Source organism: Canis lupus, chromosome 11, assembly GCF_011100685.1.
Source record: "Canis lupus familiaris isolate Mischka breed German Shepherd chromosome 11, alternate assembly UU_Cfam_GSD_1.0, whole genome shotgun sequence".
NCBI lineage: Eukaryota > Metazoa > Chordata > Mammalia > Carnivora > Canidae > Canis > Canis lupus.
In genome coordinates this window covers 70,649,190-70,669,959 of record NC_049232.1, presented here as the reverse complement: position 1 = coordinate 70,669,959, position 20,770 = coordinate 70,649,190, and the positions used below count along the sequence as shown (strand labels likewise).

The following is a 20,770-nucleotide window of genomic DNA, read 5'->3' as shown; positions in this document are numbered from 1 at the left end:
TGCTTTAAAAAGCTTTAAAATTACCCTGTAAACTGGGCAAAGTAGGATATTCTCATCTTGCAGATGATAAGGAATTGGGGGCCCCATGCGGTTAAATGAGCTGCCAACAGTTGCATAGTTTGATATGGAGGCTGGTTCTGCCCTGAGCTCTCATTCTGAGCCCTTACAACACTGGCAGTATCCTTCCAAGGACTGGAGGCCCTCAAGGGAACGGATGAGAGCCTGGTCAGGGATAAAAGGGATCTCTCCCTGGAATAGACCTTATCTGCCCATTGGGTCCTGGACTATAACTTTTTCTCTTTCACATGAAAGGAAGCTTCTTTAGATAAAAGCTAAAAGAAGGCAGACAGGCAGAAGCCCAGAGCCCCAGATGAAAGCCACTGTGTGAGTCATCCGGGCTGCCATCTTGCCCATGGACAGGGAAAGGCATCCCACTTTATGGGGCTTTCCCACAGGGCTCAGAGAGTTTGGGTGGAAGCTAAACCAGAGCTCCGCTCCTGACTTTGTCTTTACAACCTTCTGGGTTCCTTTATGACCTTCCAGAACATAAATCTTCTGGAAAGGGTGCCTGGCCTCCCACAGAGGCAGGACAACCCACTTGGTAATGGACTGTGATAACCCAGTAACCTCCAGCCAACCCGTCACCAGTCACTGTCCGCCAACCCAGATTGGTGTCACCCAGTTTCCTCCCTTCTCAGTCTGTCTAGTCTCTGGGGGAGGATATGAGATTCCGCTAACATCCCACATGGGCATGTCAGCAGGGATCAAGATAGCTGCATCCTAATCTATCCTCACTGGGCTACCTTGGGTTCTGGTTCTCTCTTTGGCCCTCAGCTTCCTCATCTTTAAAATGATGATGATGAACTAGGGCAGAGGTACCCTTTCTTTTTAGCAGTAATTTTTTTTTCTAAATAGATCTTATATATAACCCCCAGGTCTTAACTAGAATGGTACTTTCTCAGAGAATCCTCTAAAATTTCTACCTGTTCTCCTAATCAACACCCTCATGTTTTAATTTTCTGCATCATACCTACTAGTCTCAGTATCTTGTGTTGCTTATGTGTTTACCATTGTGTTCTCTCTCTTCTGCACTACGATGTCTGCTTATATGTACTTAGTGATTCTTTATGTCCTAGTCTCTCTTCTAAGTGAGTGCCAAATAACTACTTGTTAAATAATTGGATAACAGGATGAGTGGATTTGTGGCTCAGAAGATTGAACGGTTGTTCTGGTAGAAGCTAGAGAGGGTGGCCTGGAGCCCCACCTGATGGGTCTCCATTCAATTACTCTTTCTCCCAGTCCCAAGGGACCCTTAGGTCTCTCTGAGCTCTCAAAGATCTGTGGGTCACAGTTGGAAACAATTGAATCCCATGAACTCTAAGGTCTTTCCTACTCAAAAATAGGAATCAAAAAATGTATTGTCCTTGCAAATACTGAGAGAGCTGAGGAGACCACACTTCATTAATTTATTTATTCACTAATTCATTTAATGTGCCCACTATGTGCCCAGCTCTGTGCTATGGGCTGGAGAATATATGAATGAAGAAGATAGATCCTGCCTTTACAGGGAGCAGCATCTAGTAAGAAAAAGTCTGAAGGCAGTTGTAATGAAATGCGATAGGAAGCATGTGCCATAAAAAGGAGGGCAGGGAGTTTGCTTTACAGCAGAGGGCTTCTCTAATTGGAATGTGCATGAGAATCCCCTGAGAGTGTTGCTGAGTTTCAAGTTGACTTAGTGGCTTAGGATTGGCCTGAGATTCTGCATTTCTATTAAGCTCTGGGGTGATGCCCCTGTTGCTATTCCCAAAAGCACACTTGGGAGTGATAAGGTCCTAGATGGCAATAGCTGGCACAGCTGATCTAGACCTGGACCTCAAAGAATGATCCACAGGGAAGAACATGAGGTCTGTGCCTAGTGTCAAACGATGAACTGGAGTCCTCCAGGCAGAAGGGAGAGGATGTTCTCATCACAAGGAACAGCCAGTGCAAAGATGAGTGTTGGGGTGGGTCGTTAAGAGGATACACTTGAGCCAAGAAGTACAGATCTCACTGGAACAGAGAGTTCAAGGTGAGGAGGTGGGGGAACCAAGGTGGCGAGGTCAGCAGAGGGCAGATCATGATGGCTCTTGTGAGCTCTGTTCAGGAGATTGTTCTCTCTCCCAAAAGCCAGGTAAAGGTCTTAAACAGAGGAGCAGTTTGGGTAAATGTGCCATGACTCTGAAGGGTTTGCAAAGTGTAAAGGCGAGAGGGCAAGACACTGCCCTGGAGCCAGGAACCTTTGGTTCCTGTCCTACATCTGCCATCTGCTTGCTGTGTGACCTTGGACAAATTCCATTGCCATTCTGGACCCCACTTGTAACATAAAAGGGCTGGGCTCCAAAGTCCCCTTCCAGCTGGGAAGCCAAGGAACCAAAATCCCTAAAGCTCATAAAGGGCAGAGAGGCACACTCAGACTGTCCTTTCCCCTCCACTCAGCACACCCTGATTCTCAGGGACCTAGGCTGGTCAGGATGTTAAGAGCTCCTCCCAGGAGGACTTATGCCATGGGACGAACTCTATTAGGATTCTCTTGGCCCTAATCACCAAACCCCAAAATATTCTGTACCTCTCCCTATATCTGTAGTCACATAGCTCCATGTAGCTTAGTGATAAAAGGGCATCTCTTACCTCTGCCTAGGAAGTCTATCAGGCCAGTGGCCTCCAGATCCTGGTTCCCGTGGCAGCCACAGGTGTCACAAACAGCTGCTCAGAGGAGACCTGCTGACAGCCGGCTGTCCCAGCCATACGGTTCCTATTAGGAGACGTGAGGAACTGAGCTCATAGGTGGCTAAGGACCAGAATTGCCTTCAGTCAGAACACCCTTGACCACTCTTGGGCTTCTCGATCCTCTCAGCTACATTTGGCTGAAATGATAGAGTAGAAAGAAGAGAGCAAGCACAGAAGAGATGTTTCAGCGAATTCATCTCTCTGGACTAGTAATAGTATATTTACTATCTCAGCCCCTCTTTCTTCCATGGCAGACATTGCTAATAGATTGCAGACATCGTCACAGGCTTGGTTTAGCCTGGGATTTTTCTCAACATAGCAAGACAAGCCTTTCCCATCTGAGGAGAGTTGGCACATTTCTATGAACCATGGTTTCTGTGTCCAGAGAGAAAATAAGCAAATTTGATGTCACTGTACATTCTTGCAGGTCAAGATAATATTAGCTCTTTCCTTAAGCTATCATGGATTAAGTCTTTTGGAATTTCTAGGATATTGGGAACAAAAGCACACTTAGGCTTCTAGGGCCATATTCCTATGGATCTCAGAGACACTTGTAATTTTTCTGCATATTTTGACATTTCTGAAATCAGGATGGACAGTGTACAATGGATGTGCACGCTAAGTGTTACATTCTTCTTTCCTTAAAAGGCTGCTATTAAGTCGGTGGCATTTCATGTAACTTAAGTTGCCTTAGAGTGGATAAATACAAACAAAACACAGTAGGCCTTTGAACAAGTGTCCCATGGATCATTGTTCCCACTGATGGTATAACAAGTTTGGCTGCTGTCTTGAAGTCTGTATCCATTCCACACTGAAACCACTGGGTTAGTTGACATTCTGTCAAACTCAACCTCAGTTAAGGAATGGATTTTGGGGCAGGTCTTGTGGTTTCTTGTGAGAGAATAAGAGGATGAAATATAAATATTTTCACTGTTTATCTTATGAATCACATTTCAAACCTGGTGTTGAAGATACATAACCAGGTGGCAGTATTTGTACTGCAGGTTTTCTGTTTTGGGGGGAGTAGTCCAAGGCTAGATTTGATGTGTATTTATTCTGAAAATGACCCCAGTGAACAACTGGGAATCCATAAAACCATGGTTTCATTGCACAAATTCATCACACCAACTATAAAATATATGTTTATATACACATTATCTTCGAAATGGAAATGCCTTATTGTATTTTGTTCTAAAAATAATTCTTACTCTATGACATCTGCATGATGTGGGTGTATACATAAAATGGAAAGTGGGGATCCCTGGGTGGCTCAACAGTTTAGTGCCTACCTTCAGCCCAGGGCGTAATCCTGGAGACCTGGGATCGAGTCCCACATCGGGCTCCCTGCATGGAGCCTGCTTCTCCCTCTGCCTGTGTCTGTCTGTCTGTCTCTCTCTCATAAATAAATAAATAAAATCTTTTTAAAAAATGGAAAGTGAACAGTTTGCACCTCTGAATCCCATTATCCCAACCCAGAGATAAAATCATTAGCCCTGCGCTTTCCAGATGTTGATACAGGTATTCCATGGATGTGCACATGAATAGGGATGCTGGTACAGGCCTATGGATATACCTGCATCTACAGCCACAGCCCTATTTCCACCAATTCTGAAATGTTCAACAAATATGTATACTAGATTCTGGTATCTGCCTGTTTACACTTAACAAGTCTTTTCTCCTGGATGCATATGTTATCTGGAAGGGCCCTTTAGCCATGCAATTTTATGAATGTATCATATGTTAACTGAGCCTTTTATTAAAGACCAACAAGGTTTCTTCCAAATGCTTTGCTATTATAAGCAAATCTATATAAACATTTTGCCCATTTGCCAGATTACTTCCCTAGGTCCACATCGATGCTCTTGTGCCATTTCATTCTGTTTATCAATTCCTGCAAGAGAATTACTGGATTTTAAAAGCTAGGGACTGAGAATTTCCTCAGTTCAAGCCAGTTTACCCTTGTTATTCCTTCTTCTTGTGCAACCAGGACCTGGGAAACAGGGGGACTCCACACAGTCCAAGAAGCAGTGGGAGATATTAGTCGAGCTCCTATTATGGGCCCAGTCATTTATATGTCATTTCATCTCCTGAACCATCGATTTTGAAGAGTAAGCACTGGAGAATCAGTGGAATTGAATTGAATTGTTTAGGGTTACACAGCTAGTAACTATCAGGGGTCAAATTTAAACTAACCTCAAAATGCAAAATTAAAACCAATATCCTGTCCATTATAGCACATTGCATCCCAAGATAAGTACACAACTAAGGCAGAACATAGTATGTATCACAACAGAGAAACAAAAGGATTCAGTAGCAAAAGGGGGGTGGGTGGGAATATGGCTTATGATAGCTGGGAAAATCTGGAAGACTTCCTGAAGATGAAATTTCGGCATGACTTTGAAGCATGAACCTCAACACATGTGGTCCTCTCCCGTGAGGAACTCCATGTCTCTACAGTTGTGTCACACCAGGTTCTGTTGTGAAGTGCTCATCAGATGCCCATCAGATGGCATTTCTCTGTGAACAAAGCCCCTAATTCCTTTTAGATTGAAAGAAAACAAAACAACACAAATCTTCTCCAACTTCTACATTATTCAGAATTATTAGATTCTGCTATGGTCTGAATATTGTATCCCTGAAAATTCTCAGGTCCCAAATCTAATGTCCAAGGTGATAATATTTAGGGATGGGGCTTTTGGGAGGCAATTAGGTCATGAGAATGGATCCCTTTTGAATGGGAATCTCCACTCTTACAGAAGAGGCATCAAAGAGATCCTTTACCCCTTCCACCATGTGAAGGCATAGCCAGAATGGACTGTCTATGGACCAGGAGGCTACCTCGCACCAACCACTGCACTGCGTCTTCCAGTGCTATGAGCCTGGACTTCCTGACCTTCAGAACTCGGAGAACTAATCTGTGTTGTTTATAAACTACCCAGCCTGTGGTATTTTGTTGCATAAGCCCAAACAGACTAAAACTCCTTTCTAAAACATACTTGATTTGATCATCTCCAGGGAAGGAAGCCCACTGAAAATATGGAAGGATCCATTCTATATTCAGAGGGCTCCAGTTTTATTTTTTTTTAATTATATTGAGTCAACATTTGCCTTCTGTTAATTTGAAGGTGATGTCATTGATAACACTGGGGTGCCTTGCAACAGAGGTCTAGATGCTGTTTCCACATGGTTAACCCTGGTCAAATTATATGACCAGCCTGAGCTCACTTTTACTACCTAAACATTGGGACTAAAGTATAACTCTAGAACTGTGGCGAGGATTATATTTAGTTTCAGTTTCCACCCCTCCCACACACACACAACCTTTATTTATTAGGACAACACAACCATTTGCCTAAATATCTCCCTTCTGTGGACACATTCCATTCCTGCTTCCCACACTTTCTCCTAAGACTTGCTTTTAAGACAATTTTCAGCATCATGATCTGACTAGAGTTTGCACAGGTCCCTCTTACCAGAAGTGACTGGGGTTCTCCAGATGTGGCCTGACCAGGGCAATATGAATGAAGTCATTCTTTCTCTTAATCTGCCCTATCTGCTTCTGGAGGTTGTGTCCCATTTTTGTGCAACCACGTCATGCCCTCAACTCTCATTAAGCTTGAGGTCAGCTAACACAGAGACATTTAAGCTCAACTCAAGGAGATAGGGAGGAGGGAGAGAGGCCAATAGGAATGTTTCCTTACTGCCTCTTTTTTTATCCCTCTCCATTCCAAGGCCCCCTTAGAAATTAGGTCTCTATCCACTAACTGTGTCAACAGCTGATTGGGTAATGGTGCTGGGAATAGAATGATCGGTCAAAGGTTCTACAGTTCCCGGAGAAGTGGCATCAGAACTCAGCCCCTGACTCCTCCACAAGCCATTCCTGTCTCAGTCTCGCTTGCTAATACAACCATAAATTAATGTGTGGTGTCACTCCTTTACCTTTGGCTTCCTATTCCAGTGGGCCTGGGTCCTGTCTCTGTGAGGAAGATTTCATTTCCGGTATTTGAGAAAAGTGGTCACTCTGACCTACGATTCCCTCTCCAGGGAAAGCTTGGACCATGCCTGGCCTTTGATTTATGCTTCTCCATTGCCTACAAATTTATTGCCGAGCAGTCTTGCCTTTGGTCTCTCACTCCTGCCTCCTCCTCTCTGGCCTTTGAGCACCTCCAACCCTTCTCTCCATGGCGTCACCTCCTGACTTCTCCTGTCTTTGTTGACTAAATGCAAGCCAAGGTCTGAGGCGGTGTGTGCACTGGAAAAAGAACAGGGATAGTTAAGTGAACTGACACAGGTTTAGTGCCTATTGTGTACAGACTTCTGTGCTGGATGCCTAGGGCAGGCACTTCATTTCAGGCTAACAACAGCACTAGAAATAAGCATCTCTAATCCCATTTTACAAATGGGCAGACAGACTTACAGAGCAGAAGTGACCACTCTAATGGCCTCTGAAGCCTGTGTCCTGTCTACTACAGTATGCTATTTGGATCTTGGCTAACATTTACTAGGAGTAAGCAAACTACTCAGATTATCTCTGTCTCCCCAAAACACTGCAATCACCTGCATTTTATTGATGCCATAACGAAGAGTGGCATCAAAGAACTTGCTGATGATCCACAGAGCTGTTAAGTTATAGAGCTAGGATTTGAATCTGTGACTCCAGGTTCATGTATTTCAATTTGGCTCTGTACAGTCAGGTGCTTTGGTTCCTGCTCTGCCCCTGTTACTAATTTAAGTTGTTCTCTTAAACGACTTTCTCACTCCAAACCTCAGTGTTCCCATCCATTCAACTTGGTTCAGTTGAGTTCCAGGATTCTCCTTGAGGACGTGGCTGGGCCGTTGGGGGCAAAGCTTTTGGACATGTTGGAGGAATTTCCCTTTCCAACCTCATTTTATATTTGTAGCTTGTTTCTTGTGACTGTCTGCAGCAGTCACTCTCCATTGCCTCCAAAGTATAATACTTCACCATGACTTTGAAGAGCCTTAATGGTCTGATGTCTGCCAAACTGACTAGTCTCTCACCCGTTCTTCACTCTATTTCAAAGCACTGGTGGTTCATTTTTTCTCTTATCTAACTTTAGGTAGGCTCTTTCCTCTGCCACCCATCTATCTGAAAAACCTGTCTTGTCATTGAAGTCCTGATGCAGACGTTACAACCCTTGGGAAGATTTCCAAGCCCCCAAATTTATGATTAGGTGGCCTCTTTTTATATTCTCAGAGCACACACTGTGTCTCCAACCCAGAACTCTGACCCCAAATTAGAAGCTGTTACTATTTCTGTCTCCTGCCATTGACTTGCAAAGGTGCTCTAGGCTTACACGGGTACACAAATAAGGATACTGATAGGAGGTGGTTATATATTTATATATCATTTGTTGAAGGTTTGTTATAGATTCATCATTTTTTTTAAACAAGCTTTGTGGCAGATACAGGTATTATTCCCATTTCATCCATTTCATGGATAAAGAAACTGGGTCACACTTGATTAAACAATTCCCTCAATATCACAGAGCTAGTAAGTGACTGAGCCTGGATTTGAACCTGAGCAGTCATGCTCCAGAGCCTGGGTGGTGTACCATTATTCTGTACAACCAACATCCTAAGCTTCAATGGCCTGGCTCCTGCCACTTCTCCAGCTTCCCCACTGTGTGCCCACTTGCACATGGTATTCCAGCCATAAATCCTCAGAACTCCTATGTAATCTCTAATCTTTATGCCTTTACCTCTGCCTTTTATTATGCCTTTGTCATCTTTCACCCCCAACTCATTTTTGAGACTCAACACAATTTGCCTGTCTACCAGGAAGCCTCTTTGGATATTCCCACTCCTACCTAGATACCTTCCTGTACTCCCCTCAACCCCTACACCTCCTCTTTATCACTCTTGCTATTTGTGTTATAATTTTCCATCTGTCTGTCTTTCACACCAAAGTGGGAACCCTACTGTAAAATAAATGCTTAGTAAATGATCAGTCAATGACTTTATCTCCTGTAACTTCACAACAGCTCCATCTTTCAAGTGAAGACATGGGTTTAGAGACATTAAGTAGATTTCCAAGGACACAGAGCTATTAAAGAACAGAGCAAGGGCTCAAACCAGGAGGAGATGGACTTGTCAGGCTCCTCTTTGGGAGGTGCCTGCCAGCGGGAAGAGAGGACTGTGGGCAGAGTGGCAACTCGAGTGTGATTATGAAGCTATGAATTCTTGGCACCTCAGGAAATATTCCACCCAAGTGGTGAACTATACAAAGAGGACTTTTTGAAATGTACCTCATAAATCATGCCCACAAAACACACACACAGAAGCCAGGCCCTTTTCCAGCTGCCATGCAGGTGCCTAACACAGTCTCCCATTTGTGGGGTCTGTTGTTGTAAAACACCCTCCCTCCTGGGGTCTCAGAGGGGCATTGAGAGGACAACATGAGAGAGCTGCTCATTTAGCCCTTGGGTATCTTGAAGGTATTGGAATGTAGAGAAAATTGGATTCCGCATGGTGACAGACACCTTGACAGTGAAGCTAACATATGGTATGACCCAGGAAAAGGGCATCCCTTTCACTCTCTGAGCCTTAGTTTTCACATCTTTAATAAGGGTAGGTCAGACCAGGTCAGTGGTTCCCAGTTGGGGCAATTTTTACCCCCAAGAGGACAATTCACAATGCCTGGAGACAATTTCATTGCTATGACTGGGCCAAAGGAGTGTTATTGGTATTTAAAGGGCAGCAAGCAGCCCAGGGATGCTGCTAGACTTCCTAAAAGACAGTCCCTACAGCAGAGAACTATCTGGCCCAAATGTCAATAGTGCTGTCATCAAGAAACCCAAGGATCTGGGAGATCCTTGCTAGCTTTGATTTTTCTATGCAGCTGTCAGACCTCCTGAGGGATGCCCTCTCTGGTTCTAGTTAAAGGGTGACAGATACATTACTAATGATGATCACCACAGGACAGAGTGATTCTTGCTTAGAGTGCTCAGTATGACCTTGACCCTAAGACACCATCACAACAATACTTTATAATCACAGGTATCATTTATTAGGAGCTTACTCTGTGCCAGGCTTTGGGCATTTCTCATGGTGAATCTTCACCACCACTTATAATGCTAAGACTATCACCCCTGTTTTAGAAGTGAGTAAAATGAGATGCCCAGAGAAATCTGATTTGGGGACCTAGATATTAAGGATTTGATGAACGATTTCCAAATTTCCTGACTGTGAGAAATGAAAGAATATGAGAAAACTAGAGAAACACAAAAGCAGAAGTTAGGGAGGGACTATGTGGGTGTTCAGGCCTAGATCTGAATGCCTAGCCCCAATGGCCGACTTTATGTTTGACCTTGGTCATGCAATGTCATTTCTCTGAGCTTGGCTTCACATGCATTTGATGTGAGTGGAAAGAAGAGTATGGTCAGGGCTGTTGTGAAGATTACATAAGATTTTAAAATATTGGTAAAGCACTTACTCTGCATCTAGTGTGGCAGGTGTCAGTAGATTATAGTTGTGATTGCTATTTCTGTGTAGCATTATTATAATAATTTCTACTTGTTCAGAGTCCCAAGACTGGTGACCTTATAATTCCTGGGACTCTCATATCTTAGAAATAAAAAGACTGGTTCAAAAGGTTATATGTCGCTTTCATTTTCTACACATGACGTGATTGAAGAGGACAAATTCGGAGGTGATTTTCGAATAGGTGTTTGAAATACCCACACTCTGGCCAGGAATGGGTAGGAGATTGTTGGGACAGGAAGTCCTCATCTCTCAGTTGATCTTTATCCATCACTCAAGGGCTTACCTCTTAATCACTGTCTCGTCCTCCCTTTCAGGAAGGCCCACCTGATCCTGCGGCGACTGGAGAGGGTGAGCAGCCACTGCTCCAGCCTCCTGCGAAGCGCTTACATCCAGAGCCGTGTGGACACCGTGCCCTACCTTTTCTGCCGCAGCGAGGAGGTCCGGCCTGCGGGTATGGTGTGGTACAGCATCCTCAAGGACACCAAAATCACGTGCGAGGAGAAGATGGTGTCCATGGCCCGAAACACGTATGGGGAGTCCAAGGGCCGGTGAGGGAGGGTGCTGCCCTCCGTGAGCACAGAGACTCTCCGTGGGAGGGGGAGCAGTACTCTCATGGATCCTGGGGCCTGGGGGGGGCTGGGGGACAGCTGAGGATGGGCCTGGCAGATGAGGCTTGCCAGCAAGGCCAAAGCAAACTCTTTCTCTTGTGGATAGCCGGCAGAGAACTTTGTAACCACTGGAATTATCCGTTTTTCTCTTTTATTTTTTCTAAGATATTATTTGACTCTATCAAAGTCTCTCCTTTTTAAACTTTTTCTTATGGATGGCAGTCAATCCCGAGGCAGGAGCTTTCAGGTGGAGACCAAGCGGCCTTTGCTCTTCTTCCTTCCTCCTGCCACACTCAGCTTCCTTCCTGCAATGGACCCCGAAGGAGACCTATGGAGAGACAATCTGACCTCTTCAGCATCAGGAAGGAGGCCCTGAGGATTGTTGCAGTGAGGAATCCTGGGTCTTTATGACTTTTTTTTTTCCAGACGTTATTGAGTTTGCAGGAGCCCTGCCTCTTCCTGCTACCTGTGGGTCTGCCCAGAGTCCCTGCAGGACTTTCCATGCATTAAAAATTCTTATTGTCTCTCTTTCTGCTTGGGGAGTGTTTCTTGTCACTGGGGGACCTCTCTTTATTCACTCAACCGGTACTTATTGATTCCCTACTACATGCCAGGCAATGGGCCTGCAACTAGAGTGAGAAGCTCCCTGCTCTCAGGGAACTTACAGTCCAATGGAAGTTGTAAAGAAGGACTAAAGCAATTTCAGGCTATACTAGGGCAAGAATGGGCAACTTATTGTTGGGCTGTGAGACAACCTAGAGGAGTTCTGAAATGCTTCCTTGAAAAAGTGATGCCTGAAGCCCAAAGGATGGGGAGAAGAAACCAGACAGAAGGGAAGGATGAGATAGGACACCATGAGCAAAAGTCCAGAAATAAGAGAAAACAGAACACATGCAAGGGCTGAAAGCACGTTTTTATACAAGATTTTATTTGTTTGTTTGTTTGTTTGTTTGTTTGTTTAAGAGAGATGGGATGAGAGTGTGTGAGTATGGAGAAGGGCAGAGGAAGAGGGACTCTCAAGTGGACTCCACGCTGAGCGCAGAGCCCAGAGTGGAACTCAATCTTGTAACCCAGGAATCAGGACCCAATTCAAAATCAAGAGTCTGATGCTTAACAGACAGGGCCACCCAGGTGCCCCATGGACTGAAAGGACTTTTTTTTTAAGGTTTATTTATTTACTTTAGAGAGAAAGCATGTGAGTGGATGATGGGGCAGAGGGAGCAGGAGAGTGAGAATCCTCAAGCAGACTCCACACTGAGTGAAGAACCTGATGCAGGATTTGATCCCTGGATCCTGAAATCATGACCTGAGCCAAAATCAGGAGTCGATTGCCCAACCAACTGAGCCAGACAGGTGCCCCTGAAAGCTCTTTCAATGAAGATATAGACCCAAGAAGTTGAAGGAAAAGCTAGAACTAGGCAGGGTTCTGAAAGCTTGGGACAGAAAGTTTGACAATATTGGAAGTAACTGGGAGCCACCCCAGAATGTTAACAGAGTAAAATGCCAAGCTTGCTCTTTAAGAAAAATTGTTTTGGCCACAGGGGTGGAAGTGAGGCTGGAGAAATCCCCAAAAAGGGTGACTGTTGTTATTTTCCAGGCAAGAAGTGATGGCAACTTGGATCTTGAGGTCATGGAGAGATATTCAGCCACTGGAGTCTCCTTTTAAAAGGCAGATGAACTGCCTCCAATGTGTTACCTGGGAGGGTAATGAGTATAAAGAGGCATTATAGATTTTTAACATTCTGGTAATAGCTCCCAGGAGCTAGCTTGCTTGAGGAAGTAAGGATGTAGGTCAGGTGTTTCATAATGCAAGGATGGCACCTGTTAGAAGAGAGTAGGGCACTGTGGGAATTCAGAGAAGGGGAGAAACTGAACACCAGTAAAAGATAAGCAGTTAAACATATGCCTACTTCTTAGTTTTGATGCGTGCCTATGAGGTCAACATAGGCTCAACCACCACCCACCCCCTGACTCTAACACACATGGGGAAACAAAGCACAGGGACATCTTTTCAAACAACTCAGGTGCCTAGAGATCTGCTCAACTTCCAGCAATCTAAGCTCAAAGATACTCTTTCAAGAAGTTTTGTTATGATTGAATTTACATTTCCACAAGTATGTAGGTAGAGGTTAGATGAATGGATTTCTCCTACAGTGTTGCTGACTCTTCTCCTCCTAGGCATAATATAGTCAGAAAGGAACCAACATCAGAAAGAAAGGGAGGGAGGGAGGAAGGAAGGAATGAGAAAAGGAAGGAAGGAAGGAAGGAAGGAAGGAAGGAAGGAAGGAAGGAAGGAAGGAAGGAAGGAAGGAAGGAAGAGAAGAGAGAGAGAGAAAGAAAGAAAGAAAGAAAGAAAGAAAGAAAGAAAGAAAAGAAAGAAGAAGAAAGAAGAAAGAAAAGAAAGAAAGAAAGAAAGAAAGAAAGAAAGAAAGAAAGAAAGAAAGAAAGAAAGAAAGTTCTATTCATTGAACACTTACTTGCCTATCTTCGTTAGTTGGCTGTCTTAGTTTGGGTTAGAATAGAATACTGGTATAAACAACCCGGGTTTGTTTCTCACAGTTCTGGTGCTGCCAAGTCTATCAGGGTGCCAGCCGATTGAGTGTCTGGTGAGAGTCTCCTGTTCATAAACAGCTGTATTCTTCCTGGGTCTCTCCAGTAAAGGCCCTAATCCCATTCAAGAGGCTCCCCTTCATGACCTGGTCAGCTCCCAGAGGCACCACCTCCTCCTACCATCACACTGGGGATTAGGTTTCAACACAGGAATTGCAGGGGGACACCAATATTCAGTATATAGCATTGCCACATGCCAAACCCTGTTCTAAATTCCTCTCGTGTATACCCTTTCCTGAACCCTAGGTCCCTGGTCTTCGCTGAGTCACCCCATTGTTGTAGCTTTCCATTGTATTGACCCAACCTGAGGAAAAAATTAGCTCAACAGTTGCAGAAAATTAAACTCCCCAATGTGCTGGGGCTGTGATCTGAGCCTGATTAAATTGACCCTGTCTCTATCGCCATTCACCAGCTATTACCTTGGGTAAGTAACCTGCCATCAGAACCTTGGTTTTCTCATCCACAAAATGGGGTTAGTAGAAATTTCACCTTCTGGGGTTATTATGAGACTTGAACAAGACAGGAACTATAATGTGTTCAGTACAACGTACATTATGGTGTTTTTTTTCTTTAATTAGATAATATTCATCACGCTCTGAATCTTGGAGAGATGACAAGGAAGTTTTGTCTGGGAGAGGCCTAGAGAATTCTGATTAACAGAAGGAATTAATGATTAGCAGTCCTGTGCCATATGTGGACTGAAAATAGTATCACAAGTTTAACTCCAGGAGTATCAGGAAGAACTTACAATATTGGAGCCGCAAGGAAAAAGTATGTGGCTTTCTCTGAGGCTCTCATAGACATCTGTGGCCTCTGGATAGCCACCCAGTTGGCCAGAGTTGGCTGGCACCTGAGAATATGTGCCATCGGCTTGTCCCCAACTCACTCAGGTGCTCATGCCCTCTCTGGTTTCTACCCCTTTCTCCTGGCACTGTGGAACATTGCTGTTCTTCCTAGCCACTGTCTCTCCAGAGTGGGATTCCAGAAGCTGGGAGAGACAGGTATGTGTGTGTCTGCCCTGCCATGGCAGGGAAGTTGGTCAGACCAATATGTGTTCAGATGTTTCATGGGGAAAAAGAAACAGGAAAATTCTTGAAGTGCAGATGAGGCGGCTTAACTGAAGGCCCTCGCCTCTGCGTGGCCAGACTGATCCACAAACCACCATAGAAAATGCCCAGGGAGCTCCCATCCCACTGTGCTGACAAAGATGGGACTTTTCATGTGGTCTCCATCCCTGAAGAAAGAAAGCGTGTGTTAGAGGTGCACAGGAAATCACCCCTACATGACTTTCCCCTCCTGTATGGTTGAGGAAATACTCCTTCAGGCAAGCTTCATGGTAAAGAGGGGTCTGCGTAGAGAAATGCTCACAACTACTGTTGAGGGAGTCCTCATCACATCAGTGACTACTGATCACTGATCTCCTGTAACCATGTGCAAAACAGTCATATGCTACTATTGCTATTTTCCAGTTAAAGGAAGTGAGGTTTAAACCAGTTGAATAAGAGGCTCCAAATCCTATAGTTAGTAATGACATTGAAATACTGACATCGAAACTTGGACAGATGAAGTCATTCAAACCAGTGATAACTCTGCTTCCTAGAACAACTGGGTATAGCACCACACTTCCCCATCCTAAGTCAAAAACTAAGTCCCTCTACAACTTCCAGCCAATGCCTGAGGACTGATTTCCAGATCTGGAGTACTGAGATGAACAGGACCCAGAGCCTGCCTTTAAGAAACTCTTGGAACTTAGCTAATTTAATATAATGTGATAAAATCAGACACTTTGGAGTCAAGCCAATCTGGGTTTAAATATTGGCTGTTCAATTTACAGGAGGCACAGGGGTTGGGTGTTGAGAGAAATTTCTAAGGCAAACTCAACAGGTCTTGCTAATTAAGAGGCTCAAGTTAGCTGACATTACCTTAACCTCTCTAAGCCCCACTTTCTTCATCTTTAAAGAGGATAAATACATTGCCTCGAAGGACTGTTGGAAAGATTACATTAGCTAATGTATATAAAGCCATTGGGTGCTTGAAAACAAAAGCTCTCAATAAATAGTTATTGCAACAGCTTGTGTACACAAGAAAGGATAGACCAGATTAACTCTGCCATTGAAAGGCAAGCATCGGGAAAGCCCTCACAGTCAGAGGCTGTGTGTGAAATAGCAATCTGAAAGAGTGTGACATATTTGAGAGAAGGGGAGCAACTACTGTGGGCGGATAGATGGAGGGTGTTTGGAGAGGTAGGTAGAGCAGACTAGATGGCCATTGGAAGGCATTGGATTGAAAGCAGGGTGTGACATAGGCAGGTGAGCATTTTGAAAAAAAAAAAAAACCCTCTGGCTGTAGAGGAGGAAAGCAGAGAGAAGGGAAGTGCCAATAGCACAGAGACCAGGTAGGGGAGGGTAGAGCAGGGTTAGATAGGGTGGGAGAGAAGAGAGAAATGCCTTGTTGCAATAGTGAGGCTGAATCTGAGCAATATGAAGGAGCTTGACTCAACAGAACTTGCTAAGAAGCCTGGGAATTGGGGTCTTCCTCCCCCCTGGTGTCTGAGTGTTAGATGGGCAGGACATGGGACATGAAGCGGTGATAAATCCATGTGGGCTCGATGGACAGCAATGGATGAGTAACGATTTATTTGTACCACGCAGTTATAATTCCGCTTTACGTGGAAATTATACGTGGACCTATGGATGTGCCATGACTTCCAAATGCAAGTAGGTGAGCTATGCTTAGGGGCTATGTAAAGCTTTTATGGAAAAGGATGTAGACTTAAGGAAAGAGCACTCCTCCTCATCTTCGTCTACCCCTTCCACTTCTGCCTCCTTATCCTTGCCCTCCTCCTCCTCCTCCTCCCTCTCCTCCTCCTCCTCCTCCTCCTCCTCTTTTTTCTCACTTCTAGTCTTGCCTCTTGGCAGAGTGGCTGTGTGGCCTTTAGCAAGCTATTCAACCTCTGTGGGCCTTGGCTTCTTATATGCCACCACCATACTGAGGAGGATGTGCCAGGGACATGAGGGATTATATTAGGTGGTGATTCATGTACAGATAAGGTTTTTAACTTCTCTCTCCCTTTTATCTTCATTACTTTTCATTGAGGTTGACAGTGGGAGAACGAATGGCTCCTCTAGAGAGGGTTAAGGGCCCAGCAAGTCTGGAGCAGAGTCTGGATCCTGAGCCAACTCTACTGACCTAAAGACAACTCAAGTCCCTCTCATGGTCATACAAGATGCTAATTGTTAAGAGTCCAACAAGCCCTGGGCAAGTGACCACCTCTATGTGCCTTGGTGTTCTCCTCCGCCAATTAGGGGAAATAATAGCAGCTGCCACAGGATCTTAGTGAGGGTGGGTCAACATATGTCAGATACTTAGAATAGTACCTGGTGTGTAACAAGTACTATGCAAGTGTTAGTTATTACTGTCGTTCTTGTCCTCCACAACCTACTTTACAGCCGCACTGAAAAAAATCTCCACGTCTTCTCACACCTTCCTTCTCAGCCTTTGCATGTGCTATTCTCTCTGCTGGGGATGCCCTTCCAGGTTACACAGATGTAGTTCAAACATCTTTCATTGCCTCCCTAAGACATTTTGCCTCTCTCAGAAGGAGTTGGTAACTCTCTCCTCTGGGGTCTTATAGTGAGGACTTCCCTGCCTCCATTCCAGCATTTTTCTCTCTCAGTGTCACTGTCCCTCATAGGATGATGAACAACACAAAGACATGGTCTGGGTAGGATTCTGTTTGTATCCTGGAGTCTAGTGCTGGGCCTCGCTCTTGGCTTGGTGTCATGAACAAGGGGGGAGCCTAAGGGAGGGTCCCAGGAAGCATATGAATACCCAGAATCCCCTGAGACCAGGGACCCTTCCAATCTACCATCAATGCAGCACATGGGGGCCTGAAGAGGAGGCTGTAGCCAAACAAAATCCACAGGTTTTGTGTGGGGGTGTGCTTTTTAATTGGCTTCTGCCCATAAAATTGCCAGACCCTGAAAGGCACTCACTGTCTGCCTACCTTTGGAAACTTCACTGCATGTGTTTGTATATGCTATAGCTGAAGCCAAGCTGCTCTGTTTTCCTGTTTTACAGGAGTTGGCTGCAAGGGAGCATGAGGGGCCACAGGTGTGCTCTGCTGGACAAGTGCATGTGGGGTGGGGCAGGGGGAAGGAGAGAAAAAAGGAAGGAAAAGAAAGAAGGGAAAGAGGCACAGAAAGAACAGAAAGAAGGGAAGAAGGAAGGAATGGAGGGAGGGAAGGAAGAGAAGGAAGAAAAGGAAAAAACAAGGAGACAAGGGAGGAGGTTGTTAGTCCAGGTGGCAGTGAGTGCCCCAAATGAAAAGTTAAAAATTTAGATTTTGCCCCTGGCTCTGCCACTAACAGGCTGTGGGACCTTGGGCCAGTCTCTCAGTCTTACCCTCGGGATCTTTTCACGAACAGATTAGTGGGACTGAGACATCCTTGAAGAATCCTTCTAATCTAATGTTCCAGGATTCCCAAGCCCTCAAGGACCATAGCTGGAAATGGAGGGAGTAAACATTCCTGTATTATTTGTAGAAGATACTGATGTTCCCCAAGCACACACCCAGAGGAGAACTGTTATTTATCTCAGGAAAGTTGATCTGACCATATCCCCCCAAAATTCTGGATAGGAGCTCCCCCATTTGGTTCTTACCATACCCATACATCTGTGATGCTTCCACCTAACCCATCGAGTTCTAATTATCCTTTTAAGTTCCTGTTTCCCCTAAGATGTCACCTCCTTGCTAGGGCCGTGTTTTATGTCTCCTGTGCCCAGGTCAGGTGGGAGCAGATGTTAGGTGCTCAGAAAATGTGTGCCGATTTGAATCTTCCAGGACAGTGTTCATGAAGCCCATCCTATGCAGGCTTTATACTTTGTAAAGAGGAAACTGAGGCTGGATTTGTGTTCACAGGGTCTCTACACCAGAGCAGGTCTTTGGGCATCTCTCTTCTGACCCCCTTGGGCTCTGCCAAGAGATACACTCATGGAGTGCTGAGGAGCCCCAGAGGACCAAGGAGATCATTTGTGAAAGAACTGGTGAAGTTTGTTCAAATGTCAGGCCTCCACATTCTCCCCTCGTTCAGAGAGGCTGGTCTCTTGGAGATTCCGATTAGAATGACCAATTCTAACCACAACAAGAGCAGTAATTACCATTTGTTGAGCATTTTCCATGGCCAGGGTCTGGACCAAGCCATGATTGTAGTATCTCATTTAGGTGGCACTCACATCCTGTAACCCGGCTGTTGACATCCCCATTGTACAGAATAAATCCGGAGGCACAGAGGGTAGGGGATGTGCTTGGAGTGATACCGTCAGTAAGGAGCTGGGATGGAGTTCCAATTCAAGATGTGGTGTCTCTGCTGCTCTGTTCTCATGACCACTCCAGAACATTTCTAAAATTCTCCCATTTTAGAAATAAGAAGACTGAAGGCAAAGAAGGAAAAAGTACTTGTCCAGGGTCATGCAGCTGACAGAACCAAGAGTGGAATATTCCCTGATTTTTATCTCTAGTGCTTCCCTGACCCCTGGGCAACCCCAGGCCCATCCCCTTTCCTGACGTCTTTGCAGGTAGGGAGGGGCAGGGAAGAAAGCCTTAACCTCTGCTCAAGAAGCGAGGTCAGTGCCAAGTGTGGCCAGCCTTCCCAGGAGGTTTTGTAGTACAAATACCAGCCCGGTTGCAGTTCACTAGGTTTTATGATCAGAGATGACGTAGTTTCTTCACTCACTTGTAAGCTGTTCTACTCCTTAGTCCGTGAACTGCCTTCCCAGAGCAGAGGGAGAGGCAGGGTCTAGAGGGGCTGTCGTCGGGCATCAGCAAGGCTGGCCTTGCCCTATCGGAAAGTAAAAGCGTGACTGATCGGCTGGGGTGGCTTTGGGCTAATTTCTTCCCCTCTTTGGACCTTGGTCTCCCATGCAATGTAATTTGGAGCATCGGACTGAAACATCCAAATGCCTGGGAGCTCGAGGGAAATACAGATTGCCCCCGCCGCCTTGAGACTCTAGTTGAGTGAGTGAGTCTTGGGAGACACCTGGGAGTCTATATTTTTGCAAGTCTCCTAGGGTGACTTTGGTGTTTGCCTTGTTTAAGAACCAGAGATCTAGATGATTTTCAAGAACTTCTGCAACCAGAGAAGGGAGAATTTGTGAGTTTATATGGAGAATACACTGAGGTGCAATCTCATCTTCAGATATTGTCATAGTAAACATGCAGCTGAAGAAACGGGATCCCTTTTGGGGGTTCAAGAAGGCAGAGTGGAGACAAGAGGATTTCTCAGAAAGGCCAGTTTTGTCTCCCTACTTAAAGGGCTATTCTTTTTGTATGTGAGGCGGTGAGCTTTACATCACTAGAGAGGTACAGATCGACAGTCCATCAAGTTGAGGTTCAGGTCCCTGTGGCAAGGAACTAAACTCAGAAAGAACTATTAAAGGACAGAAAAATTATGAGGAATGAATATTGGCCTTTAGAGTCAAACAAACTTAGATTTAAATTCTAGCTTCCCCAAATGTGGCAACTTTACAGACCTGGAATTTAGTTTTATCAACAGAAAAACAGGAATCATCAGTTTCATATACTTTACTGCAATGTTCATCGTGGGGAAGGCATTATCAATAAATAAGAAAAGGCCTGACATAGACACAGAGTAGGTGCTCAATAGAGTCTTGTGGCGTTTTTTTTGTTTGTTTGTTTTGTTTTGTTTTTGTTTTGTTTTGTTTTTTAGTTTGCACTTGGTCATGCCTTTGGCATCACTATTAGTTCCAAGAAAACCTAACTTCAGGGAGAAAGCTTCTCACCCAGCCATGTGTTCAGTTACATAAGACACTGGGGTCTGTGTTAAAAACAAAATCAACAAACAAAAACACAGCAAAGGATGATTATTGGGCAGCAGAGGTTTCCGTGGTTGGCTGGGGGCATGGGGCATGGGCCACAGATGAGAATTTTTCACCCTTGTTCCTTTTCAGTCTTCAAGTGAAACTTCCAGTTGGGGATGGGCCAAGGTCAGAGCCCGCTCAGCACATCTGTAATTGGGTTAATGGTGTTTGGACGTGTTTAATCTATTTGTCCCGTATCCATGGGGTATGTGACAGTCACGGAACAGGCTGCAGCCCTTGATGCTGGGCATAAACAACACACTATTTCCAAGCAGCAGTGACATGGACAAGGGTGACACTGGACTCCATAGCCTGCCCCAAGCATAGCACACTGTTTGGTGTTTGCCTTGTTTAAGAACCAGAGATCTAGATGATTTTCAAGAACTTTTGCAACCAGAGAAGGG

General features: G+C 44.9%; 1 protein-coding gene across 6 annotated transcripts in view; it reads left to right on the top strand.

Annotated features, from left to right (window-relative positions):
* Nucleotides 1–11,409, top strand: part of ASTN2 (astrotactin 2) — an 852,112-nt gene extending 840,703 nt beyond the window's left edge. For all 6 annotated transcript variants that reach the window (XM_038553226.1, XM_038553225.1, XM_038553224.1 and 3 more), the window contains one exon: nucleotides 10,584–11,409. In XM_038553226.1, coding sequence (XP_038409154.1) covers nucleotides 10,584–10,821 — 238 coding nt within the window. In that variant the 3' untranslated portion in view covers nucleotides 10,822–11,409. The remainder of the gene's footprint in view (nucleotides 1–10,583) is intronic.
* Nucleotides 11,410–20,770: the final 9,361 nt, after the last annotated feature.